Consider the following 27,572-nt stretch of genomic DNA (forward strand, 5'->3'; position numbering starts at 1 on the left):
CCTGACGCTGTTCATTCCCTGCCGTGTGTGTGTGTGTGTGTGTCGTCAGGCTAGTCTACACACTGCTGTCAGACTGAGAGCCGCAGACACGGAGGATACCCTGCCCGCTGGTCACAGTCTGTGGCGCTCTTCTCGCGCTCTTTCACTCTCCCTTCCGCTCTCGCATTCGTTCTTTCTCTCGCGCTCTTCCCCTCTCCTTTGTCTTGTTCTTTCTCTCGCTCTTTCTCTCCCCATGCTCTCCCTCGCTCCCTCTTCTGTTCCTTTGTTCTCCTCTACCTACTGTTCAATCAGTTCCTGCAGATCCAATTTCTCTCTCTCTTCCTAATCTCCCCCCCCACCTTCCCTTTTCCACAGCTACTCCCTCTCTTCCAGTGTCAGAGACAGGTGTCATGTCACATTGTGTTCCTGTGTCCTGTTTGGGGGGGGCTGGTCAGTGATGCGTGTGGGACTGGAGCTGCCCTCCCTGGCCTCTACCCTCCCTGACCCTGTCAAGTTCATCGGCCTCTCACCCTGACACCCCTCCTTCATCACCCTGAGCCACGGTCACATACCTGAGCTCCAACACGGTGACAAACATTAGTGAAGATGCAGGGAGGGAGAGAGAGAAGTCGGTGCTTTCTAATCTGACTGGACAAGTCGTTTGGATGTGTGGCCTCTACCTCAGTGTTGGCATACTAGCATACTGCACTTCACAGCCCCCTCTCTCCACTCCATCTCCTCCTCTTCCCCTCCTCCAGTTGTCATCGCATCTACAGTGGGTTCTGTCCTGCTGCCCTCAGGCTGTTCTGGTCTGTCCTCCTCTGACGCTCCTCATCGTTAAGCAGAGTGCTTGGGTCTGTGGTCAGACAGATGTGGCTTTGTGTCTGGACTATGTGGGAAAGAAGCGGCCCTGGCCCAGAGTTCTTCAGCCTGCTAGTAATTCTCTTCCCCCTCTACTGTAGCTAGCGGCAGGGAGGGGGGGCTCAGAGGGCCACTGGTATTAGTGGGCCACAAATAAACATGGAGTAGGTGAGAGGACTGGACCACAATAACACACAGAGCGGCGAGGGAGCGAAGGTCAAACCACAGAAACCACGTCCTGGTTCAGTCTGTTGGTCTCGGGACTGGGGTTCTGTGGACTTGCGCGTGTCACTGCGATGGTCACCCACTGCAGTGCTAGTGAACCGGACTGTAGCCCCTCTCCGTCTCTCTTCCTCCTCCTCTCGCTACCGTTCTGTCATTCTATCCCGCTGATAAAGACACTCCCCGTGGAATGTTAGTCATTTGGCCTCCTCACCTCACCTCCTCAGTGTTTGTGTCTTATGGCTCACTTGCTGCCGTCGCTTCTTGAGGTGGTTGGACGTGCAGACTTTGATTGATTGAACATGTTTGTGTGAGCACAGCCAGAGCTGGCAGGACATCGATCGACAGGCTGCCGTCGCACTAATCGCACAGGTCTGGCAGATACACACACACACACCCTTCTAGCCCACCTGATTAATGCGACTGGTTGAGACAGGTGTGCCGGGGTGCAGGTGATGCTCATTGAAAGGTCCTCGATTTGTCTCTCTCACCACGTCTGACATTGGGCAGCTGTGCAGCGATGACTCGCCCTGGATGAAGAAGCGTCCGTACAGGCATGTTGCTACGGTGACGGTGGTCTTAGTGGTCCAGCTGATGGACCTACTATCCTGCTTTTCCCCCAGTCATAGTATTTCCTTCCCGCTGTGGGACGTCTCTGACTGCTTGGCTGTATATTCCTGTTCCCCCAGGGTTGTTGTTGTGTTTGTGTGTTTCCTCTGGAAATATGTGTATCAGTGGGGGAGAAGGTCACAGCATTTTTATGGAGAAGGAATGACAAGCTCCCTTTTGCTGACTTTTCACTCCAAAATGAAATGAGCCCAATAACATATTGTTAAAATTGTTTGCTAAAATCATTTTAAAGTATTGGACCATACATATAGCTAGTGATTTTGAGGGGGGGTGGATAGTTACATACCGGGATATCATTTTTGACGATGTATCATTTTGACAATATTGCAATATTATTTTTGCGCTAGTTGGCTGTACCTGCACCAAAACGCCAGTATTTTTCATTCATAGCTTGTTCTCCATCTTCTTTTTAAAAATGAGGCTAATTTGTTTTCAGCACTTTTGTTTCCATGACCGATCAAAATGTGATGTTCTCATGGCTCTCTCTCGTCCCTCTGCAGCAGACATATGATGAGCAATAGGGTTGGAACATCGAATCGCAATAAAATCACAGTATCGAATCACAATATTATATAGAATCGGGAGAATCTCAATACATATCATATCAGCAGCAAAGTATCGTGATAATATCGTATTGTGAAGTCCCTGGCAATTCCCAGCCCAACATATAGCCCATTCATATTATCAGGTATATCATAAGCAATTAGCATTATCACCTGTGGCCCAACTGATGCAGCAAAGTGGCTATAAATACATCTAATTGAAGGACCGAGTTGCCCATCTGCATTTACCCTATTGGGCTAATCATTAGCTAGATCCCGGATGTGATCTTTTTTTTCTTCTTTTTTTTACCCTTTTTTCTTCCCAATTGGTAGTTGCAGTCTTGTCTCATCGCTGCAACTCCCGTACAGACTCAGGAGAGGCAAAGGTCGAGAGCCGTGCGTCCTCCGAAACACAACCCAACCAAGCCACACTGCTTCTTGACAAAATGCCCACTTAACCCGGAAGCCAGCCACATCAATGTGTCGGGGGAAACGTATAAGTGCTGTGGCGCCCGGCCCGCCACAAGAGTCGCTAGTGCGCGATGGGACAAGGACATCCCTGCCGGCCAAACCCTCCCCTAAACCGGACCCACTTGTGGGTCTCCTGGTCGCGGCCGGCTGCGACATAGCTCGGACTCGAACCCAGAATCTCTAGTGGCATAGCTAGTGCTGCGATGCAGTGCCTTGGACCACTGCGCCACTCCGGGAGCTCCCAAATGTGATCTTTTAACTAGTTAGCATCATATTGATGAATTTTATGTTCCAAACAATTGCATGAACGTGGGGTATTCTGCCACCCGGGGTAAAACTCCCCTGTCTGTACTTCTCCCAGAAACCACATGTCACCATTCTCCCCCGAACACTTTCCCTGGTTGCCACTCTTGCTCAAAAAAAAAAAAACTCATGTCTCATCACAATTTGAAGTTACGCCCTCAAAAATATATTTGAGGTAGGGTGGCGTTTTTACCTCAAGTTACCCTACAATAGACACATGTTACATTTAGCCCCACTCTCCCCTATGCACTCAGGAATAAAGTAGGATCTCCCTCTTTTTAGGCCATTTTAAAACGTCTGTTTCTCCCGTCATTGCATTGAGCCTCGCTGTGCATGGCATTCGCAACTGGAATACACCTCGAGAGGAATAGCCTATTTCTCTCGCATAGAACACACAACAACAAGTCTAGGTAAATAGATATACTATTCTACTATTGGGGTCATTTGTTTTTTTCTATTCTTTGTTTAAAGAGGAAAAGTCCATGTGGACTTCACTGTTCTCGGATCTTCAAAATATTATTTTGTGCGGCGTATTTTTTTGGGCCTTAGTGGCAATGATTTTTGCCGCGGTGCCGCGCCACAGCTAAATGACTGCAGCGCAAACACTTATGTGCGTGTGTGTGTGTGTGTGTGTGTGTGTGTGCGTGCCCCTGCTTTGACACACCAGAGGGCATGGAGGCCTGTGCTGTTAATCCGCTGTACTGGGATCATTAGTGCCATCATCACACTGTCGCTGGATGAATGAACTGGGGGCCTGTTATCGCCACTCGTATCCCACACCGGAGATGGATGGTAGCGGAAGGGGGGCCCCTGCTCACTGCCCAGCCACCTACATCTTCCACTAGGATGGATTCTCACAACATAGGCCTATACCCATGAGGTGTGGAGAAGAATGTGCTGTTGTGACACACTCCTCAGTCAGAGACCAAATAAAACGTGATATTCTTCTGCTGTTTTTCCGTGGGTGGGTGGGTGTGCGTGCGTGTTCCGTAGGTTCCCGCGTGAGGCTAGGTGGTTGGCCATCTGTTAAGACTCCTGCTTGGCACTGGTTGGCAGGGCCGTCTGGTCTGTTTGTTCCTCAACACGCTGAAGTGCCAGGGATGTCTTTACTGAACCCAGCAGGAGACCGCTTGTTCCCGTCTGGAGCTTCACAAAGAGTTCGAGGTGTTTCATGCCTCAGTCAGGACTGTAGATAAGGTGCTGTCTGGGAACGATCTATGAATCCCCTTTTCATAGATACTTTTGGGCCTGGACTGGGTACAGGACATGGGAAGGAACGACTGGGAATGCTGTAGGAAATCCCTCGCTGAGAGCTGGGAATCGACGTCCAGTGACTTGTTTGCTCCACTCTGTGCTCAGGAGTCAGGCGGTCTGCCAGGACGGGCCTTGGCTGTGGAGAGGGAAAACACAGCGCAGTCACAGGGAGGATTCTGCTGTCTGCTCCAGGTTTGGCCCGGGGACCACCACAGTCTCTCTCCCAGCATGAAGTCACCTCAGCCAGGGAGGCTTCTGGCTCCTAGCGATGACACAATGGAACCTGTGACACACTGAGAGTGGAAGGGAAGCATTTCAGGGCTACCAGCCTCTTACGGTGATTTCTATTGGAGGCCTGAGGACACAGCTGAAGACACTGGCCTGTGTTCGGAATCCGATCTGGATGCAGTCCGTGGTGAATACGCCTAGTTAAACCACTGTATAGGAGCTGTTCAGTGTTCAACGAACGGAGGACGAGGCCTTACAGAACAGGGTGGTCAGTGAGTGAACAGCCGTTCCTGGTTTTACCACTCTGTGGAGTCTCAGGCAGGACCGGAGAGATTTTTGTGTCGGTCGTGTCGGACTCAGATCCGGAGACGTGGCCAACTGTGGAAAGCAAAGAACAGGGAAGAGTGCAGAGCAGGAAGCTGCGGCAGTGTACTATTCTGAGTGAAAGAGGGTGAGGTGCCCATAAAGAAACGCGCCTACCCTCACGCCTTTGTTTATTCTCTAAAACAAAACAATTTGCATAGGCACTTTGAAGGATGGATGATTGAAGGGACCCGGTGTGCATTATCGCTGTACCTAAATTGCAGTGCTCGTGTGTGTGTGTGTGTGATGGGAGGGGGTTTGAGGAGGATGGTGTAAGGGGAGGAGTGGGTGGCAGTGGGCGGGTATTCAAACAGAGGGTAGTTAATGAGCAGCATCCCAACACACGCGCACACAGTCACACGCACAGTACAGGCTATACAGTGGTGTATGAATGGAGCACAGGGCTAGGTAGAGCTGTAAATAGATCAACATGCTCATCTCCTTGCTCAGCAGCCCCTGTCTGTGTCCTCTCCACCTCTGCTCTGCTCATCAGTAGACTCGCTCCTTGCAGCCAGGCAAGGCCAAAAATAGCAGCATCCCGCCTCGATGTCTGCCTCTCTCCTCCTCCTCCCCGAGTGTCTCTACCACACACACACACACACACACAGGCACAGTGTGATCAGAGTCTCTCCACAGCATGGCAAACACACTGTTTACTCCTCCTGCATGCCACCAAACACCACTTCATAAATTGCTGTCCTGGCAGCATTTCAATAGTCTCACCCAGGACTAGCATTACGTAGTGTCTGCTAGAAGACCTGTATAAACACAACATGGAAAAGTGTTGTTGGTCCCATGTTTCATGAGCTGATATGAAAGATCCCAGAAATGTTCCATACGCACCCAAAGCGTATTTCCCTCAAATTTTGTGCACAAATTTGTTTACATCCCTGTTAGTGAGCATTTCTCCTTTGCCAAGATAATCTATCCACATGACAGGTGTGGCATATCAAGAAGCTTATTAAGTAGCATGATAATTACACAGGTGCACCTTGTGCTGGGGACATTAAAAGGCCACTGTAAAATGTGCGTTTTTGTCACACAACACAATGCCACAGATGTCTCTAGTTTTGAGGGAGGGTGCACTTGGCATGCTGACTGAAGGAATGTCCACCTAAGCTGTTGCCAGAGAATTTAATTTCTCTACCATAAGCCACCTCCAACATCGTTTTAGAGAATTTGGCAGTACCTCCAACCGGCCTCCCAACTACATACCACTTGTATGGAGTTGTGTGGGCTAGTGGTTTGCTGATGTCAACATTGTGAACAGAGTGCCCCATGGTGGCGGTGGGGTTATGGTATGGGCAGGCATAAGTTAAACAAACACAATTTGAATTTTATCGATGGCAATTTGAATGCACAGAGAAACCGTGATGAGATCCAGAAGCCCATTGTCGTGCCATTCATCCCCCGCCATCACCTCATGTTTCAGCATGATAATGCACGTCCCCATGTCACAAGGATCTGTACACAATTCCTGGAAGCTGAAAATGTCCCAGTCCATCAATGGCCTGCATACTCACCAGACATGTCACCCATTGAGCATGTTTGGGATGCTCTGGATCGACGCATTTGACCGTGTGTTCTAGTTCCTGCCAATATCCAGCAAATGCTCACAGCCATTGAAGAGTGGGACAACATTCCACAGGCCACAATCAACAGCCTGATCATCTCTATGCAATCTGCTGCATGAGGGAAATGGTGGTCTGATCCACGCCCCTACCTTTTATTTTTTAAGGTATCTGTGACCAATGGATGCATATCTGTAGTCCCAGTCATGTGAAATCCATCGATTCTTTTTTTTTAAATTGTATTTTTTATTTTTTTTAATGATTTTTTAGGGCCTACTGCATTTATTTCATTTGACTGATTTCCTGAAATGAACTGGAACCCAGTAAAATCTTTGAAAATGTTGCATGCTGCGTTTTTATATTTTTGTTCAGTATAGTTTATAAAGCAGCGGCAGACATTTCTACCCCGCCCCCGCCACCAACGGGCGACTGGAGTAAATCCCTCAGACTAGAGCGATGTGATTTAAAGTAGTCATTCGTCTCTTTTCTCTCTCCTCTTCCCTTCACTGCAGTCTCTGTTCTCTCCCTCTTCCTCGAACAAGTATTTTTCCCCTCTCTCTCTCTCTCTCGTGTCGTGGTGCAGGATAGCGTCTGTAGTGAACCCGCGGAACTTAACCGTCTCACGCGGACACCCTCCCTCCCTCTCCCATGGGTGGCTCCATGTGCCCGATGCAGACCGGAGACAGGCACGCCACATTGATATTCCCTCAACATAGTCCCGTTTCTATTTCCCTGAAGTCTAATGTAAAACGAGACCCCCCCCCGGCGTTTACTGTGATGTGTTTTAGAACGCCTGTGTGTCTGTGCGAGGAGTTATGACGCACCCGCCCGCATTTAAAACTCATTAGAAGGACGGGAAGATAAATGATGGTGCAGATCTTTGCTAAGCAAGCAGAAGCTTTATTGATCGACAGTATCTTCATGCGGCACCCATTAGTTTGTTCCTGCCATCCGTCCCTTCTTTTCTCCATACCATACAGGGCTATGGGAAGATGTCTGCTCAGTCAGGCCGCTGGTGGGTTGGGCCGGGAGGTTCTCTCTTCTTTTTTTTTTGTTGTTTTGTTTGTTGTTGTTGCAGGTGCTCTGGCAGGGATAGATGGAAACCGTGACTCTTGTGAAGCAGCATAATGGGTCGGGGGTTAGATTTGATGACGCCAGGTGCGTCTCTCCCTCAGACAAACTTGCTCGGCCTTTCCCTCTGATCGTCCTCTCTCTCTTACTCTCCATTTCGCTCTTTCTTTCTCTCGCCCCCTCTTACACTTCTTCTCTCGCTCGCTCTCTACCCCCCCCCCCCCTCCTTCCGTCGCTCCCTGCACCCTCCTGCCCTGGCATTGAGACGGACGATGCAGGAGGCTCTCGCCAGATGTTGAGATACCGGTGTTGGGTTTCCGTAAACCTTTCGTCTCCCCCCGCTATCCTCCCTACAGTGTTAGGGGGACTCGGTACATGACCGGGCAGATATTATCCTCGACATGGGCTCAGGCTGTGTTAACGAGCCTCTCCTCCACGGTGCTCAGTTCTGTTCTCTCAACTCCATTAGAACATCTTGGCCTTGTTCTCTTGTTACTGTAAAACCCAATTGGTATTTTGTCCATAATCCACAGTCCCAATCCCTAAGCAAGTTTTGTCCATGTTCTTTATTACTCTGCACAGACCCCCATCTAAGAGGGACTTGCCCTCCCCCTGCATCCCTCGCTCCCTCCCAGATTCCCCCTCACTCCGAAGCTACATTCATCTGTGGGTTGTGCCTCAGGGCCCAAATTGTACAGAGAGAAGGGTTCTATACAGCTCCACACTCTCTTGTTCTGTGTGACCCGGAGCTTCCTGCAATCAATCAGGTCCAGTCCAGCAAGAGCATGAATGGGTATTCATCAAGATGGAGGATCTGAGTGGCTAGTTGCGCACACACGTGCATGCAAACTCTCACACACATACACCCCCCCTGCACACACGTGCATGCAAACTCTCACACACACATACACACCCCCCCCCCCCCCCCCGCACACACGGGCTCATTTCCATATTTATTATAAGTCCTGCTGCTGCTCCATGCAGTGAGAGGGACTCCTATAGACGTCTGTCCTGTCTGTCTGTTCAGACAGCAGCAGTGTACAGTAGCAGCTAGCAGGCAGCACTCCGACTGTAACTCTACAGTACTGACAGGCTGGAGCTGCTGCTGTAGTGCTGAGTCATTCAGACCCGCCGCTGCCTGCTGCAGACCTGGAGGAGGAGAGGAGATGGAGAGAGAATCATCATCGCTGCCTCCGTGTTCCTTCCTGTAGATGGTTTCTATAGAGGACTCTAGTGCCCTGCTTTAGCATGGACAGCGCCATTTGAGGACTTTCATCATTCTGAAGTAGTTAACTGGGTGGGAATTCCTATTTATACTCGTGAGCAAACATTCCAGAACTGCGGGTGGCAGTAATTCACAAACTTGGGCTTTATTGCTGTTCAAACGATGCACTCCTTCCTCCTGGTGGCAGTGTGAACTCTTTCAGTTTGTTTCCCAACTCGTAGAAGAAGAATAAAATGGACTACTTCAAAATTGAGACGTCCTCAATTGTGCTGACCATGCTCTAGCAGATGCCGTAATGGGACGGCTACAATGTTGCGTCCTCTATCTAACTCTATGATAGGGCCCTGTCTGTAGTAGCCCCACAGTCCCTTCTCTTGGTCTGGTCCTCCCTCCCATTAACAAATCAGGGAGCCCCGCTCGGTCGGGGGTGGTCAGGAGCTGACGGGTGGCTGGGGACTACTCTCTACTCATACAGGAAGAGAGAGAGAGAGAGAGAGAGAGAACAGCCCTAGGGCCTAGGCCTCAGTCAGACACAACTCCCTCTTTCATTTCCTCTCTCTCTCTTACTCGCTCTCTCCTTAGTCTCTCTTACTCGCTCTCTCCTTAGTCTCTCTTACTCGCTCTCTCCTTAGTCTCTCTTACTCGCTCTCTCCTTAGTGTCTCTTACTCGCTCTCTCCTTAGTGTCTCTTACTCGCTCTCTCCTTAGTCTCTCTTACTCGCTCTCTCCTTAGTCTCTCTTACTCGCTCTCTCCTTAGTCTCTCTTACTCGCTCTCTCCTTAGTCTCTCTTACTCGCTCTCTCCTTAGTCTCTCTTACTCGCTCTCTCCTTAGTCTCTCTTACTCGCTCTCTCCTTAGTCTCTCTTACTCGCTCTCTCCTTAGTCTCTCTTACTCGCTCTCTCCTTAGTCTCTCTTACTCGCTCTCTCCTTAGTCTCTCTTACTCGCTCTCTCCTTAGTGTCTCTTACTCGCTCTCTCCTTAGTCTCTCTTACTCGCTCTCTCCTTAGTGTCTCTTACTCGCTCTCTCCTTAGTCTCTCTTACTCGCTCTCTCCTTAGTCTCTCTTACTCGCTCTCTCCTTAGTCTCTCTTACTCGCTCTCTCCTTAGTCTCTCTTACTCGCTCTCTCCTTAGTCTCTCTTACTCGCTCTCTCCTTAGTCTCTCTTACTCGCTCTCTCCTTAGTCTCTCTTACTCGCTCTCTCCTTAGTCTCTCTTACTCGCTCTCTCCTTAGTGTCTCTTACTCGCTCTCTCCTTAGTCTCTCTTACTCGCTCTCTCCTTAGTCTCTCTTACTCGCTCTCTCCTTAGTCTCTCTTACTCGCTCTCTCCTTAGTGTCTCTTACTCGCTCTCTCCTTAGTCTCTCTTACTCTTTCTTACTCACTCAGTCTCTCTAAGAGACCGAGAGAGAATCTCAGTCTGTCTCTCTCTCTCTCTCGGTCTCTTTAGAAAGAGAGACTCTCACTTCCTATCTCAATCTCTTTCTCACACTCTCTTTTAGAAAGAGAGACTATCTGCCTCTCTCTTTTTATCTCTCCCGCTCACTTTATTCTTCTCTCTCTGTGTGTCTCTCGCTCTCTCCTTTCCTCTATCTTTCTTATTTCCTCTCGCTCCTTACCGGCCAGCTGGGTGGAAAGAATCACTTGTTTATATTTCCCCGCTGTCTGTCAGGGGCTTGTGCTGCTTGCCGGCTTCCGTTACCTAGCAACTGCAGTAGCAGCTTCACCAATGGCGTGTCTGTGTTACGACCGTGTTCACTAGCAAGGCACATACCCCCCCCACACACACACACACACGCGTTCCCAACTGTACCTAGCCTACCTCACAGCTCCTTTTGTCTGCCCTCTCCGCCTCCGACTGGCTCTATGCCAGTCTACCTGTCTGCCTGTCTGTCTGTCCTTAGAGAAGACGCACTCTGCCTAGTGCACTTTTCCTGCCTTGACTGTCTGTTTCTGTGGTGGTGAAAGGATTGGATGTCAGGCCGTTCTATGTAGACGTGAAGGGTTATTCGTCGGTCTGGTCTGCTCGTCTGGTTGATGCCCGTGTGTTGAAACTGAAAGCAATTCACATGCTGCGTTGTTTGCCGCTGTCGTCTGTAAGGGGTTCCCCTGGAGAGCTGCTTTCTTTTGGTTGGCGCGGTCTCGTTTGCCCCCCACCCGCCTCGCGATGACATAAACCCTATCTGTTTCTCCGTCTATTTTGACCACTTCCTGTGTCACCCTCTGCATGGTTGCAGAGATATGCAGGATGTCGTTTTTGCGCAGGCTGTTTTCTCTGCAGAAGTACTCCATACCACAGGTTCAGGTTGAACAATTGGGCCCAGGGAAAAAATATAACTCCATGACCCACAACAACCCCTCCCCCGCCCCTCCCCAATTCCCCTACAAAACGTGATATTAAGGGGCCGTGTGGCGTTCTCTGTGCGGGTGCGTGAGCAGATGGGGCTGACGTGTGGGAGAGGCTCTGCTCTGTAGGTGCTGGGGCGGTGAGGCTCTGTACTGCCTCCTCCTGCTGCCAGTCCTTCCGTCTCATCTGGTCTGCATGGTCTCTAGTCCCCGTCCCACAGCCACATGGTCCCTATTCAGAGTAGGATGGTATCGTATTACGTATCTGACATTAGGCCTGGACTAGCCCAAACCTGAACAGGACTATCAGTCAGCCAGCGAGGTCTAGATGGCGTTGCTTCCTTTTTTGTTTTAGTTCTGTCACACACAGAATATAGTTTTTTTTTTTATCTTCTTTTTACACACACTACACAAGTTCATGATGACCTCATTCCATATCAGTCGCACCCCCGTCAGAGTCAGTCTCCCTCCCCTCATGGAGACAGTCCCCCCCCGTTGGTTAGTAATGACGGGCTTGACATCGTGGTGGCGTGCGCTCCTTTTACAGACCTTTTGTTGTATTTCATCAGTCTGTCTGAGCAGGGCTGGATGGCGGCATCTCTTCCCGCGGTTGGAAACTGTGTACGAGCTATTTTACTGGACCCCCCTCCTCTCTTTCTCCCCTCAGTAGAGAGGCCAATCTGTCTCCATTGTGTGCATGTCTAGTATTAATAGTATCTTAGTAAAATCAGTCATGTCACTGGCAGACTGCGTCACCGGCTGTAAATATGTTGTTTAAAGTCAACACGCTTTTGCTTTTTGGTAAATTAACTATGAGTCGGACTACTACTTGAATTGAATCTTTAGTTTTATATCGCTGTATAATGCAGAGTGGCTTTGTGTTTTTGACTCTGTGCCAGTTTCACAGTTGTTCCTATAGGTTGAGGTAACCAACTTTTTTCCTTTGAGTTTGACACAGCAGCTCTGCCACATGAACACACGCCGTCTGTCTGAAGGACACGGCGGACCAACGCGAACGGACATCCTATCGCCTCCGACCACAGAACGTTGTTTGTTCACTTCCCGACGATTCTACACGGCGAATGAAGGACTAGCCTACCACTATCTCAACCAGAATTGACTCTCTCTCTTCTCTCTCTCTCTCGCGCTCTCTTCTCTCTCTCTCGCGCGCTCTCTCTCGTGCTCTCTCTCGCTCTCTCTCTCTCTCAGGTCAGAAGACCTGTCTCCACCTCCATGGCATCTTCCCCTACCTCTATGTGCCGTACGATGGCTACGGGCAGCAGGCGGAGAGCTACCTGCGTCAGGTAGCCTTCAGCATCGACAGGGCCCTCAACGTGTCCATGGGAAACCCCTCCTCCAACACGCAGCACGTCTTCAAGGTGGCACTGGTCTCTGGCATGTAAGTCTCCGCTCCCTCTCCTTTAGCTAGACCACTGTTCCTTAGTAGGGTCACTAAGTACACAGCGGAGGCTCTTTCTCAATTTGGTTTTCCTCCCATCTCCCACCTGTTTCCTCGCCTCCAAACCTCATTGGAGGAGATGACCCAAGGTTCCTCCCCTAGGGCATTCTCCTCCTATGGGTTTTGAGTAGGAGGCAAGACACGAGGAATCAAGAAAAGACACATTGAGAACGGGGCAGAGTCTGAAGGCTCACATGTTAATGTTAGAAGGTGAATGGTAGGTGTATTGTGTTGTTTTCCCAAGAGGTTCTTCTGACTGTGTCTCCCCCCCACAGGCCTTTTTATGGATACCATGCCATGGAGAGGAAGTTTATGAAGATCTATCTGTACAATCCTCAGATGGTCAAAAGGTGAGGAGTGTGTTCTACTTTTTTTTGCCTCAGCTTGCATTTCTCACCAGTCTGTTTTTTTTTTTTTTTAGTTGGAGCTGTAATAGCCTATATGTTAATATTCGCAATGTGTTCCTGTTGTTAGAGAGGGCTATGCTCTCTGTCTGTAGGCTAGCCTGTGTGGACATGACTATGATGCTCATTCTGTTGATATTGATCGGCCCGCTTATGTAGTACAGAGCTCTAGCGGTGTGTGTGTGTGTGTGTTTTAGACTGTGTGTGTGTGTGTGTTTTAGACAGTGTGTGTGTTGAGACGGAGAGACAGAGCGACTGTGCGAGAGACAAAGCAAGTACGTGTCTGTTTTGTGTAAGAGAGAGAGTGTGTGTGTGTGTGTGTGTGCGCGTGTGCGTGCACACCGGCTGTTATTTAGCTGCTGAAGCTATCAGTCACTGTGAGTGGAGCCGTGCTACTGCACTGATTCCGAGAGACGGGACAGAGGAGAGAGAGCGAGCGAGTGATACTGAGGGAGGAGAGCGAGCGAGAGACACTGAGGGAGGAGAGAGAGCGAGCGAGAGAGAGTCTAACTGGCACACTGTCTGCTCCCAGCCTGACTGACTGTTATGAGCCCCTGTCTTGTTCCAGATCAATCACTGAATCAATCAACTCTCTCCGCTCTGACCTTTTTAAAGGGGAACTGTCACTGTGGCCTACATTATTATTATGGATATTGGACCGGCCAAAAGACTGGCGGGAAGTTTCAAGTTTGAAAAGTAAAATTGCGTGTCGTCACAGTTTCTTTCCAGCGACTAGGACTCGGTGAATGCGTTTTTGAATGAAAGCATATCAACTCTGGAATGAAAGCCTCTCCGACTCAATCATTTTGGAACACACAGCCTTTTCTGGACGCGAAGAACATGCCTAGGGATAGCGTACGACAACGTATCATCTAATGTAAAACTGTGTGTGTGGTTCCAGGGTGTGTGAGCTGTTGCAAGGAGGCGCTGTGATGAACAAGCACTACCAGCCCCACGAGGCCCACATCCCCTACCTGCTGCAGCTGTTCATCGACTACAACCTGTACGGCATGAACCTGATCAACCTGGGAGCCGTCAAGTTCCGCCAGAGCCAGCCGCGCAGAGGTAAGGGACGGGCAGGAACGGAGTAGGCTGCTTTAGGAACCATGTCACAAACCTGTGACCTGGCTGAGTGGTGTTGCGGGACACCTCTCCTCTTTTTCTGTTGCCTGTTAGGTGTGGCTGAGGGGTGCGCAGTATGCCCAGTCGTAACGGTCCAGAGCTATGACTGGGAGGGGGGGGAGGGTGTAAGAGAGGAAGAGCTGCCATGCTTTTGTCGTGATGTATTTGTGTTCTCTACGATGGCCTTGAGATGCTTCGGGCAGCCGCTGTAGTTCTCATTCTCTTTCTATCTCACACACACACACACACACACACACACAAACCTTATCCTCCTAATGCATCCTGGTCAGTGTGTAATTTTCTAAAGAGTGGCTAGCAGATAACACCCTTGCTTTACAAAGACCTGACAGGCTCTCTGTTAAAGAAAGAAAAATAAAAAAGGTGGACTTCTTCAAAGATGACACCTCACCAACACACGGAAAAGCCTTTAGAGGGGAAGAAAAGAGTGCGGGAGGAGACTGGAAGCAATGGGGTCCGCGGCAGACCAGAGGAATAACTAGCATTCTGGAACACTGCAAGCCTGTTGAGCATACCTAACAAAAAGTGATGGTACACAGAAGATCCAGAATAGAACACTAGACCGACAACCCCCCCCCCCCCCCCCCCTCCTGTCACCCGATCCAGGAGCCTGAAGCATATTCTTGGTACTGTTTTTTTCACCTGAGTTGGATAAACACCCAGCCATCAATCTAGAGAAATGAACAGTGTGTGGTTGAATATGGATGTGTTTACTTGTGACCTGTTGAACTTGCACTGTACATCGCTGTTTAGTATTAACATTACGTCCCACATCACCTCTGCCAACCCGAAACGAAACCACAGACGCTAGCCAAGCTGGGACAATCGATATCTCGAATGAGGGCCGCGGCGGTCAGATTTCCTCCCGTCTTCCCAGGACGGGAACCTGTGACGCTCACTAGGCCCCTCGCAGTAGCAGGGCGAGAGGGGTAGAACAGGGGGACGTTTCACAGTGGGATTGGAGGAGCAGGAAGGTTTCCCTCAGATCTGAGGGTTGAACTTGGCCTTGGCTTCACACGGCGCCCGATGGTTGGGAATAAAGCGGTAGATTGGCCACTTTCTGTTTGATCTTGACTAAGGCTTACGAAGCGCTAATCCCGGGCCGCGCTGAGCCGAGATGGGACAGGTATCTCCGCTCTGCAGTTGTCTTCATGCCTGAGCGAGTCTCCTGGGCCAGGGGAGGCAGAACCCAGCGTGACACCACCACGCATGGAAGGGTTAATGAATAGGCCAGGAACCCACCCCCGCTTCAGATGAACAGGTTCTTAACAATGTTCACGCAACACTCTCCCCAGACAAAGAAAGGGCCACTTCCTGGATTTTGACGCAATCAACGGAAAATGGGTTGCAAAGAACCAAAAAGTACAAAGGGGCTGAAACTATGCGATAATGTTCACCTGTTTATATTCTCCTTTGTACAACACCTAGTTGAAAGGGAGTTTGTAATCTGGGATCAAGTGAAGACGATGACAAAGGACCTGGGATTTTAGAAAGCTGTGTAGATCCAAATGAATTGGAAATACTGAGCTGGTATGCTTTTCTTTTTGCTCTATGTTGAAGACACAATGTCTGTAGACTGGTTTACCCCCCCCCCAAAAATCAATTGGCTTCCATCACATGATTCACATGTTTTTGTGTGTCTGTGTGCACGTGTCTCTTGAACAGAGGGATTTCCCCCAGATCGCCAGGGCTGCAGCAGGCCAGCCACCAGCCCTTTGAAGAGCCCCTGTACCTCCAGACTGAGCGACAGTACGCTGGGAGGCATGTTTGTCCGCTGGGAGGAGGATGCCATAGCCTGGTGAGCCACGCCAGCACAGACCGGCTCCAATGACATGCTCTGGGCCAATGCAGCGTTGTGTTTTTAGGTCTTGTCTGTACATTTCTGTCCGTGTAGGATTTAGTGTGTAATGTGCATCCATGTTGTGTGCTCACCTCTTGCTCTCTCGCTCGCCCAATCTGCATGATCCCCCCCCCCCCCCCCTCTCTCTCTCTGATGCAGTTCCCTGGTCCTGGAGGATGTGGAGAAACAGAGCACATGTGAGCTGGAAGTGGATGCTGTGGCTGTAGACATCCTCAACCGTCTGGAAATAGAGAGTAAGGACGGCGAGAAACTGGGAAACATCATATTTTTTGTCATATATAAAAACCGCCAGTCAGACAGTCCGACAGACGCACGAGGAGAGACTGAGGTTAATGACTCCACTGACTCCACTGCTCTGACTGTGCAACACAGTCGAGGAATGAAGGCTTTTCCTCGTCAAACCTTGGTTGCGTCTCAAATGTCACCCTATTCCCTATGTAGTGCACTACTTTTGACCAGAGCCCTATAGGAGCCCTAAATATAGGGTTCCATTTGGGACCCCTACCTATGTAACCCAGATGAGCGATGGAGGCCTTCTCCAGATCAAACAGTCTGTCTCGCACCCCACTGCCAGGCTCCTGCTCTCCAGCACATCCGAGCGTTAGATCAGTGGCCACCCGGGCCAAAACAAACACTGTCCACTCACCCTGTCTCTCTGTAGTCTCGCCTTTCTCCGACCTTCTGTTAGGGAGGGGGAGAGAGCGAGGGAGAGAGAAACGGGGGTGTAGGATGGAAGACTGGAAGAGCAGATTGAACTGGGAACATGAAGCAAAAATAGAGCATTCTGTTAAAAACATGCGTGAATATGCATCTGCCATTGGAATGTGTTGCCAGACCTCATAGTATCTCAATCCAGTATGAACTATTTCTACAGTCTTTCTGCCATTCGTGATAAATGTTAGGAACAGAATGACACAGCAGAAACAAAGTGCTTGGTTGTGTTTTAGATTAGCTGTGCTCAGAATACGGTGTGTGGGAAACACACACACACACACACACACCATTATCTGGCAGAAAAGGGGTCACGCCAGGGCAGTCCACATATGTGCCTTCAGCAAGTAGATTTTCCATCTGCCCAAAAAACAGACATACAAACTTGCTGTTGAGAAGGAAATGGTTTGAGGAGTGATTCTGATTTCGAGCTCTTGTCCAGTTTTGAGTGGTTAGTGGTGATCTGAGCTCTTTAACTTTGTGTGCGTCAATGTACTCCTTGAAACAAAGGCCCTCATTCAACCAACTGTAGATGGGAAATGCAGAGGCCCTCATTCAACCGACTGATCTATGCCGACACTGTGTGTCTGTGTGTGTGCAGATCAGATTGGCAGCAACCCTGGCCTGCAGGCCATCTGGGAGGACGAGAAGCAGAGGCGACGAGAGAAGAACCAGTCATCTCAGATGGAGACCCCACAGTCACAGGGTGAGTGAACCAGTCATCTCAGAGACCCCACTTCCAGCAGGTCTACCTACCTACATGCGTATCGGCCCGAATGTAAAAGTGACTGACAAAATAATGGGGAGTTGGGCCACCACGAGCCAGAACGGCTTCAATGCACCTTGGCATAGATTCTACAAGTGTCTGTTGGAGGGATGCGACACAATTCTTAACGTGAGAAATTCCAGCGTTTTGTTGATGGTGGTGGAAAAACGCCGTCTCGGGCGCCGCTCCAGAATCTGTCATAAGTGTTACATTGGGCTGAGATCTGGTGACTGAGACGGCCATGACGTATGATAATCATCGTTTTCAGGCTCGTCGGACCATTCAGTGGCCAGGATAGAAGTGCTCTTCACCATAGGTTGAAGGCGATCACTCAAAATGCCTGGCTTTTGCCTCTCTCTCTAAGGGGTTGAGTTGACCTAACCCAGGGGTCTTCAACAGGTAGATCGCAGCCCGCTTATGAGTAGCTAGCCAATCAATTCTGAACGTACGTGCATTTTTCCATCACAAACTGTCGTAAACAGCTGATATCGACTCAAAAGCCACATTGACATTTTCCCACCCTTGGTTAGCCACTATTAGCCTAAAAAGCCAAATGTAATGCAATATCTGCTAACTAATTTACAGCAATATTGTCCGTCCTGTCTGTCTGTCTGGACCGTGCGTTTGTCTCAGCACGCCGTATGTAGCCAGTTAGCGTTGCTAATGACCACGTCTTTTGGGTTGAGTAGACAGAGGCTTTCCACAAAAAACCTTCTTAATTAAATGTGAACTGCAAAGTAGGCTTGCCTAGCATGACTGTTTGTTTGATTTGGGTGGCCGTTGTTCTGCGAACTCTGCCGTGACGGGTAACAGCAGAAAGGTCATTCGACCGACACATTCTTCTCTTGCTAGATGGGCAATTGAAGGGGAATTCCAGTTTTTCCAGGCTTACATTTATTTCTTCTGATGTGATTTAAGCATTTACTCAGAACATTTTTGTTGTTTCTCTATGAATATTTGTTATATTGAGTAGGAGAAACACTTTTTTTTTTTTTTACAGAGAAATATATATAATGCCAAATAATGTGTAATAACCATTATTGTACCAGGTATATTGACAGAAAACACATCTCTTGTACACCAAAGACCCGGGGAAGGGTTGCAGGGTAGAGAAGAGAACAAAAATGAGTCGCTCGGGTTATGTTTTTTAAAGTAGCTCTCATGCTAGAAAAGATTGGCGACCCCTGACCTAAACCATGCCAGGAAAATGCACCCCCACACCATAACGGAGCCGCCAGAACATCTACTCAACTGTTTTTATTATTTTTACTGTTACCTGTGAGTCAATGCCAGTGGAGGCTGCTGTGGGGAGGACGGCTCATAATAATGGCTGGAATGGAGCGAATGGAATGGCGTCCAACGGGTGGAAACCATCTGTTTGATGTATCTGATACCATTCCAACCTATTCCCCTCCAGCCATTACCACCAGCCCGTCCTCCCCAATAAAGGTGCCATCAATCTCCAGTGGTCTATGCCTCATATTATGTGCCATGGACCAGGTAATAAATCATCTAGGCTCGTCTCTGTCACGGTTCATGCGTATCTGAGTCTGACTGCTGTCCCGTGTGCATCACACATACATCAAAGTGTAATAATTGAACCTCTGCCTGCGTTTGGTGCTCCTCCAGATCGTGGGTTTGTCGCCTCGACGGAGAGCGAGAGGGCCTTCATGCAGAGATTCAAGGAGATCCTGAAGGAAAATGAGTTTGATGTGTAAGTAACAACTTTTCCCCCCCCCCCAAGCTTGCTGTCTTTAAGAGGGGAAATGGCTCACCACAAGAGTTTCCCATAGTCCTTAGGGTAACTTGACTGTTAGTCATCGTCGGACAAACAGTTGCTCAACATTGCGTAAGTGGATAGCTGTGCTCTGTTTGGTTTGGGAAGTTGAGGGGGCGGCAGGGGTGGTCTTTGAGAGTAAACATCTGCTGCTTTCAAGACAAGATGTCTACCGCCAGAGAACACATAAGTTGCGTTTTAGAGAGAATCTACATCTGGTCTGTCTTTCATTCTTTATGTTAAAGCGGCTACTTATTTCCCCCATGCCTTTTTGGTTAGTGTATTACTGTCTTTGTCTATATGAGATGGTGACTGCATGCCTCTTCCTGGTTCATCTCAACATTGTCAGTGGCTGGGCCAGAGAGGATGGGGGGAGGGAGGGGGTTAGTCCAGGGTTGATGGGGTCATTGCTGTCTAATATCCCAGGGCTCTCCCTGTTCCCCCTCCTTGCCGAGCAGAAAGAATTTCCTGTTATAAATAAAAGTACAGTTGGCCCGGTGTGTGCTGTTACATCAGGTCCAGATGGCTCCTGCTCACAAAGCTAAGTTGATACCAATGGGAGGAAAGTGAAACGGCTCTATCAAAGGCCAGGCCAGTATGGGAGCAGTTTAGGCTCTGGCACAGGGACCCGTTTCCTCTCACGTGATGGAGCTGTGGCTTGGCAGCACTGTGACACACACACATTCCCAGATCACAACTCTCACTGGTTGGCTGGCGTGCTCTCGCATGTATACACATTGTCTTTGATTTGAGTCTCTCTTTCTCTCTCTGTCTGTCTCTGTCTGCCTATTGCACATCTAAAGGTGTCCACTACTCTCTTATGTGCTTTTTTAAAGCTATTATTTAGTTGCTCGCTCTCTCTCTGATTGTTACCACAGACAGACAGACAGGCAGGCAGGCTGTACTGTAGTAAGTGCAGACGAGCAGAGTTTGCAGAGGGGAGGAGGCAGAGTCGGGAGCTGAAATGTTTTAATCGCTGCAGGAATCTCCTGGCACCTGCTGGGCTCCCTCGTTTAGCCACCAAAGTCATTAGCAACGAGACTAATTAACACCAGATCGAGACAGTCGTGAGCACAGAGGCCTGTCTCTGGAGCCCCTCTGCACTCCTTCATCCGCCCCGTAATAAGAAATGAGACGTATAGAATATTGACATTTTTTTTGGGGGGGGGGGGGGGACTAGTACCTGCATTGCATGTTCTACCTTTTCCACCTTGCATATTCTTCAATATTTGGTTGAGTTGATAAGTAGTGAGTTGCTAAGCAATGCAGGGGTGCAGCACAGGACAAAGCGGATGGCAGAGCCTGATAGGGAGAGGCATCTGGAGGAGAGCCCAAAGTACTGCTGGCCACCTGCCAGCTTTCCATTCATACCTCCTGCACACACACACACACACTTCCTCTTCTCTTTCTCTCTATCCCACACTCTTCTCTCACTCGTTCTCTGTCTCTCTCTCTCTCTCACACACACACTGCAGCCACATCTCCTGATTAAGACAATAAGGATTGCTATTAAAACATGACTGCTGCAGCGCTTGGTCTCAGGGACCTCGTCTATGACTCAAGTAATAACCTTAGCAACAGTCTCCCTTTGAACGGTCTAATCACTCTTTTTCTTCTTTTTTAAAAATAGGACTCAGTCCAGGTCTGTGGATGACGCGGCAGAGGAGCAGGATCCATCCCCGGCTGAACTGTCTCTACACCCTGATGTCCTGACCCCAGAGCTGCTGCAGTGTACACCAGCCAACCTGGTGGAGGCGCATAGAGGCTCCCAGACAGGTGAGCAAGGCGTCTCCCTCTGCCCACTGGCCCTCTGCTAGCCTAGACACTAAGGGGGATGTGGCGTTAACTCTCCTCCCAATTCTCCGACTGGCCCTCTGCTAGACTGTCTGAATGCCAGAGAAGGTGGATCGACATTCGTCCAAATGATATCCTATCACTCCTACTGTGACTGAATTTCAAGTGTGACACAGTGTTGGTCTACATTAGCCTAATCTGCTCGCTCAGTCTGCCAAGTCTCCCGCAGGACCAGTGGAAATGCTAGGGAAGCAAGGCAACTGGCACACACAGAGACAGAATGGAGTACGGCCGGGCCTCATGCTGAACCACTCACAAATGGCACCCTATTCCCTGTATAGTGTATGACGTTTGACCAGGGCCCATGGGGTTCTGGTCAAAAGTGGTGCCCTGTGTAGGGAATAAGGTGCCATTTGGGACACGTGCACTCTGTTTGTCAGTAATGATAACCTTCTCTCCCTCTCTCCCGCCACTCAGACACTAAAAGGAGCCGTGGTAAAGACCAGGAGGAGGCCATTGTGGATGAGGAGGCCATTCTGAGTCTGTTGGAGAGCAGTCAGACCTTTCTCCCACTCTCCCAGAAATCCAACCACTCACCCATACTAGGTAGGTAAACATACTGCACTGTGTTCATCGGATATATGGAGAACAGCTTATCCTACTGCTCTTATGTCCTTTTCGTTTTTTGAAAAAAATCTGCTTTTTATCAACGTATTGTTTATATAGCATCGCCAATGGCAGTTTTTAAACTCTGGGACCTAGTTATAACTCCAGGCCATAAGCAGAGCATCCAAGCCTGGAGATGAGTCACCTCCAAGGTATTTCTGTGTGTTGCAGACAGCAGCCAGGACCATGCCATGGTGGACCTGCTGGCAGGCCTGGAGGATGATGGGTATCGGGCGGCCCCTATGAGGCAGAACTCACAGCATTCCCTGCCCGGGGGAGGGAGCGCTCACTACAACAGTGACGAGGAGGAGGAGGGGCCAGAGCTAGAGAGGGAGGAGGCAGAACTCAGTCTTCTGATGTCACAGAGATGGGACAGCGACCTTCCAGAACAGTCTTCTAGACGGAGGTGACTGATTTCTTATTTTCTTTCTTTACCTCGTACTTCTTTGCCTTGCTCAATATTAACTTATTAATTACGAGTTCAATATTAACTCAATAAAAACACCTAATTACTTAATTCTCTTGTTTCTTGTGTTGTCACTGAATTCACAATGGTAAACAGTAAACACTTTTGTCAGTCAGATGAAGGTCACCTGCGGTGAGCCGTGACTAAACAGTTTAAGGGGATGCCTCGTTGTTAAATCAATGTGTCTTATCTCCCTCCGTAGACCTGGTGTGAAGGAGGCAGAAGAGAGCTTCAGTGACGAGCCCCAGGACTCGTCAGATGAGGAGATGGAATGGAGTGGGAACAACTCTCTTTTTGCCAACCTCTCCATTCCTCAGCTGGACGGTGCTGCGGATGAGAACAGTGGTGAGTTATAAGAACGTAATATAGAGGATAAACTGCAGCTACCACATCGACGACACATCTCATTGACTCCTGCCTTACATTCCTGTCACTGTATCGAGATGTTATGTTTCCTCTCCTGTTATATTTCCTCTTTAGATTCATCGGTAACGGACAAAGGCTCCAGGACCCACTCGTCCCTCACCGTCACCGATAAGATCCTGGGGAAGAGGAACCCCTTTCCTGGGGAGACAGTCCACCTGGAGCCCCCGTCTTCAGCCAAGATCCTCCTAGACCGCAAACACCCGGAGCACCGGCAAGCCCTCTCACAGGACACAGAGGAGACAGCTGATAAGCACTTCCTCTCCCTCAGCCAAAACAGTCATGAGTGTTCCACAGGGTTCAAGGTGAATAAAGAGATACCTTACATCCAGCCGGTCAAACACCCCATTCCCTGCAACATCGCCAACCAGGCCGAGGTCTCTCAGATCTGTGTGGACAAAATGGACGTCGTTCGGCCTCTCTACACCTACGAGAAGAAGACGATGGCTCTGGATGAGTCGGATCTGGACGTCTTTCCGTTCGGCAACGGGAAAATCACCCAGAGCAGGAAGAAGTACAGCAGCATCAAGAATGTGGAGAAGAATCGTCTGTCCATCCTGCAGAACCACAGGAGCTTCTCCCTGTGTTACTCTGAGCTGAGGAACTGCCCCAGCAAGACGGAGCTAGAGCTGGGTCAGAAAGACTGTAAAAGCCCCATACCGAGGAACAGTATAAACCCAGCCCCCTGTCCCATAGAAGAGGACGAGCTCATTGCCTCGAGGGAGGGTGAGATGGGCCGAGGCAGCGAGGAGGGGGACATGGGCGAGCTGAAGATCCGGTACGAGGACTATCAGGAGAACAAGACTGAGAGGACCATAGTAGCCCAGCAGGAGGCACACTACAAGTTCTTCCCCAGTGTAATTCTCTCCAACTGCCTTACCAGGCCCGCCAAGAAGGTGGTGGGCAACAAGTTGACCGATGGCTGCGCCAAGCTAGAGCAGGCAGAGCCACGCAGGTCCAGGCTAAAGCTGGGCAAGAGGAGGTCGGCTGCAGCAGCCCAGAAAGCTAAAGCGAACGCTGGGGAAAGCCTAGCCTCTGACAGCCAAGTGGGCATGGCCTTAACGTCCATCATGCCTGCCTGTCCTAAGAGCACGGACACAGTGGCAAAGTCAGTCATAGAGGAGACTGGACCCACAGCACCACTCCCAGAATTTCCTGCTCCTGCCCATTCCCCTGCCCTGGCCACTTCCCCTCTACCAGCCCCTGTCGTGTCCCCTACACCGGCCCCAGTCCCTGCCTGTCCCACTGAGGCGTCTGTGGAGGGCAGGTTGGCCCCACTGCCTGAGCTCCCTGCTAAAGTGCCCGGCACCAAAGCCTCAGGTCTGCCTGGTAGCAAGTACACCCTGAGGGCCAAGCGCAAGATGAGCTACGACAGCAGCGAGGACGGGGAACACTCGGGCACCTCTCGCGTGAAACACCCTCTGGCCCTCCGAGACAACTACGTCCGCTTCAAAGACAACTATATCCTCAGCACGCAGGAACTCAAGTACCAGAAACGACGGAAGATGTCCAGAAAGGAGCCAAGGGAGCCACCCATCATCATCAAGTACATCATCATCAACAGGTTCAAGGGTCAGAAGAACATGTTGGTGAAGATGGCCAAGGTGAGTGCTGAGGAGCAGCAGGTGGTGCTCACACCAGACAAACTGGAGACGTACACTAAAATGGCCCCTCTCAAGTCCTTCTGGCCTAAGGTTCTAGAGTCTTGTGCGGTCAAGTTTCCTCTCAGTGAGCCCAAGACTAATAAGAAACAGCCCAAACGAAAGGTTAATAAAGTCAACACCACCACCACTAAGAAAACGGCCAGTGGCCCACCCAAACCTCGAGTCCGAGTCGGGCAGGCGGGTGAGAGGCCTAGAAGGACTAAAGGCCTCAGGAAAGCCTCGACTCGGCCCTCTCTGCCGTGCCCGCGGCCATGTTACTGTGAACTGGCCAATGACCACGCCACTGAGTACTCTGATGTGATGGTGGAGTTGGGTTATCTGTCTGAGAGATCCCCTAGCCCCACTGATTCAACCCCACCTCGGTGTTGGTCCCCCAGTGACCCCCTTATGGAAGCCATGTCCTCTGATGGGTTGATGAACCCATTAAATGATCCCTGTCTCAGTTCTGTGTGTCAGGAAACCCCCCCAGAGTCCTTAGGCCGAGGTGTGCGGAACCGAAGCCGGACTGCTAAACCTAGCAGCCCAAGAAGACGGACTAAGTCTGCTAATAAGCTTTCGGCGGAAGTCAAAAAGGAGAGTGCCACGAGAAGGAAAAGTACTACTGGGACTCCACGGAGGAGAAAGAAAGATCTAGAAACAGTTGATGGGACGAGTGTGGGTGGTGACTCTACTAACACCACCACAAGAACTCGAAGGCCTCGTAGGAAGAAGCAGGCTGAACAGCCCCCTGTAAAAAGCAGAGACTGTGACAGTTCCCAGCTCCTCTTCCCAGAGGATGTGTCGCCTCCTACTGAATCCTCTTCAAAGGCCGTACCACCCTTTCAGCAGTCAGCTAACAAAACCAGCCAGATCATTGACGGCTCCCATGGGGTCACTGGCTCTAAATCCCTATCCCAGTTCATTGAACCAAAGTCCGAGGACTATGAGACCTCCATAATGGAGGTGAACCAAAGCTTTGCTCTCAAACTCTTCCAAACGCATCCAGGCCAGCTGCCGGGTTGTGCTGTGAAGGCAGAAACTACAGTTGATGAGTGCACACCCCCTCAGGTGAAATCCCCCATGGTGGGGAAGAGTAAGTGCGCCCCCAAATCAGGGTCCCCTCACTCAGGCCTTAGGAACGGGCAGGCCCTACCTGAGGATACCTCTGGCCTGGCTGTTCTGAAGAAGCTCCTGCAGAAGAGGCAGCAGAGAGGTGGTCAGTGCCTCCCAACCCAGACAGTGGGCACAGAGATCTCCTCCTCCACTACAACACAGCCCCCTGGCCCCACACCAGACCCTGCTGCAGCCAAGCCACCAAGAGCCAGGAAAACTCCGTCAGCCACCCCACGGAAACCCCGGGTCTCAAGAACTACAACTCCCAAGGAGAAGAAGCCCAGAAGCAGGAAGGGTAAGGCAAACTCTCAGCCGGAGTTACCTGTGAAGCAGGAGCCACCAATGTCAGACGACAGCCCAGTGTTCCTGTCAGACCCAGGCCTGGACAGCTGCTACTCCATAGAGGACAGCCTCTCCCCAGAGCTCCCACACAACTACAACTTCGACATCAACGCTATCGGCATTGGCAGCCAGACAGAGTTCTCCAGCCTGTACATGGGCAGTCAGTTTGTTCTGACCGACAAGAATCTGCCTCAGAAGTTCCTGAGTGACATCACCCAGGAGGCCATCCCTGCGCTGGCGCTGAGCATTGAGAAGAGGCCTGATAGGCTGTCTGGGTCTGGGGAGGCGCTCCAACGAAGCTTATCTGGACCTCTGAGTCCTGACCTCTTTGACAAGCCAGAAAACGGTGAATCAGTCTCCAACCATTTATCTTCTCTGGATTCCGAGAGGTTACTGAGGAGCAGAGAGTGGGGAACGTCCCTGGGCAAACTCCACGGCCTCAGCCACTTCCAGGGCTTTCACTGTGAGAGGAAAGAGCTGCTGTTCTCTGCCTTCGACCCCGTCTTACCGCTGCCTCTGAGCTCTGCGTCTTTCGCAGACAACGAAGGATCACCGACCGGAGACTTACCGGAGGGGAATGATGCTTTGACGTCGACCACGGCCAGTAGTTCTCCGCGCTCGGTTAACTCCGTATCCCAGGTGAAGACCAATAGCCAGCTCCTCAGGGGGACAGGAGGGGGAGCCCACATCCTCAAGCCCCTCATGTCCCCTCCCAACCGGGAAGAGATCCTCACCACCCTCCTGGACCTGGAGATGTCTGAGGCCACCTTTCAGGAGCCCTTCTGCAGCAACCCCTCAGACGCCCCAGAGAAACCCAGGTAGGACCACGAAGCTCTCATCGCGGGATTATTTGATTTGATTTACTTTTTAAAAGCACTTTCTGACAACTACCGATGTGAAAAATACTTAACGCATTTGTATTAATTCAAGGGTTAAACGCTACACACAATATATGTCTGTGACTAAGGCTGTGGTGAGGCATGATGTTGTACATCATTCAATCATTTTATCTTCTCCAGGGAGGTTGGTGGACGTAAGTTGACGGTGGAGACCAGGTTGACCAAGGAGCTGGCTGAGTTCAACGGGGACCTATCCCTGGAGGGGCTACACTTCTGGAAGACAGCCTTCTCCGCCATGACCCGGCCCGGCTCCTCTCACACCCTGGGAGCAGAAGCCACCAGAGACCAGGCCCAGCTCAGCCCCTCTTCAGCCGGGGACCAGAAGGTCATCCTGCTGCCCTGTAGGAGCGCCCCCAGCCGCGAGCGCGTCCAGCTATGGCTGGAGGCCAGGAAACAGTACGAGCATCTGCAGAGGGGCAGGAGAGACATGGGAGCACTGGAGAGGGGAAGGTTAGAACAGATAAGAGAAGAGCAGCAAACGGACAGGACTGAACAGCCCACTCTGCTCCATTGTCCAGCATTGAAGGAAGAGGAGGGGTTTGAGAAGCCCTCCGATATCAGGACTCAGAGGGACAATCTCTCTCTACATATATCACCTGTTGAGGGGGTGGAAACTCAGGACAGCCCCAGAGGAGTGAAGCCTGTATCAGACATTAACACCAGAGACTCTGAGGAGGAGTGTTATGGTAAATCCATCTCTCCAGACTCGCCAGACCTGCCGCCCTGGCAGCAGCCCACGCAGCCCAGCCCCTCAGGACTAGATGGAGTAGAGGGGGAGAGGAGAGGGTCAGATCTAGGGTCACCCTTGTCCCCCAGGCTCTGCACCTCCCCAGAGAGGAGCGAGGAGAAGCACTTCCTCAGTCCCTCTCCCTTGCCTTCCACGAAGAGCCGAGGGGACAGGGAGAGGACCAGCCCCCACCTTCAGCTCCACAGCACCCCGGTCCTCAGGAGACGCAGGTGCAGGGGCGAGTCTGAACCCGTGTGCAGCACCCCTTTGACTGAAGGTAAGCCCCATCGTTCTCCGTCCGCAGGCTGTCGGCACCTAT

At 50.6% G+C, this 27,572-nt stretch overlaps 1 protein-coding gene across 2 annotated transcripts in view; it reads left to right on the top strand.

Annotated features, from left to right (window-relative positions):
- LOC139407055 (REV3 like, DNA directed polymerase zeta catalytic subunit) overlaps positions 1 to 27,572 on the top strand; it is a 50,481-nt gene that overhangs the window by 13,016 nt on the left and 9,893 nt on the right. For both annotated transcript variants that reach the window (XM_071150372.1, XM_071150373.1), the window contains exons 2-14: positions 12,272 to 12,461; positions 12,797 to 12,871; positions 13,827 to 13,990; positions 15,731 to 15,863; positions 16,065 to 16,159; positions 17,239 to 17,343; positions 19,033 to 19,117; positions 20,811 to 20,956; positions 21,452 to 21,580; positions 21,812 to 22,046; positions 22,309 to 22,451; positions 22,587 to 26,445; positions 26,647 to 27,530. In XM_071150372.1, the coding sequence (XP_071006473.1) occupies positions 12,272 to 12,461; positions 12,797 to 12,871; positions 13,827 to 13,990; positions 15,731 to 15,863; positions 16,065 to 16,159; positions 17,239 to 17,343; positions 19,033 to 19,117; positions 20,811 to 20,956; positions 21,452 to 21,580; positions 21,812 to 22,046; positions 22,309 to 22,451; positions 22,587 to 26,445; positions 26,647 to 27,530 (6,243 nt within the window). The remainder of the gene's footprint in view (positions 1 to 12,271; positions 12,462 to 12,796; positions 12,872 to 13,826; positions 13,991 to 15,730; positions 15,864 to 16,064; positions 16,160 to 17,238; positions 17,344 to 19,032; positions 19,118 to 20,810; positions 20,957 to 21,451; positions 21,581 to 21,811; positions 22,047 to 22,308; positions 22,452 to 22,586; positions 26,446 to 26,646; positions 27,531 to 27,572) is intronic.

Source organism: Oncorhynchus clarkii, chromosome 4, assembly GCF_045791955.1.
Source record: "Oncorhynchus clarkii lewisi isolate Uvic-CL-2024 chromosome 4, UVic_Ocla_1.0, whole genome shotgun sequence".
In the NCBI taxonomy this organism is placed as follows: domain Eukaryota; kingdom Metazoa; phylum Chordata; class Actinopteri; order Salmoniformes; family Salmonidae; genus Oncorhynchus; species Oncorhynchus clarkii.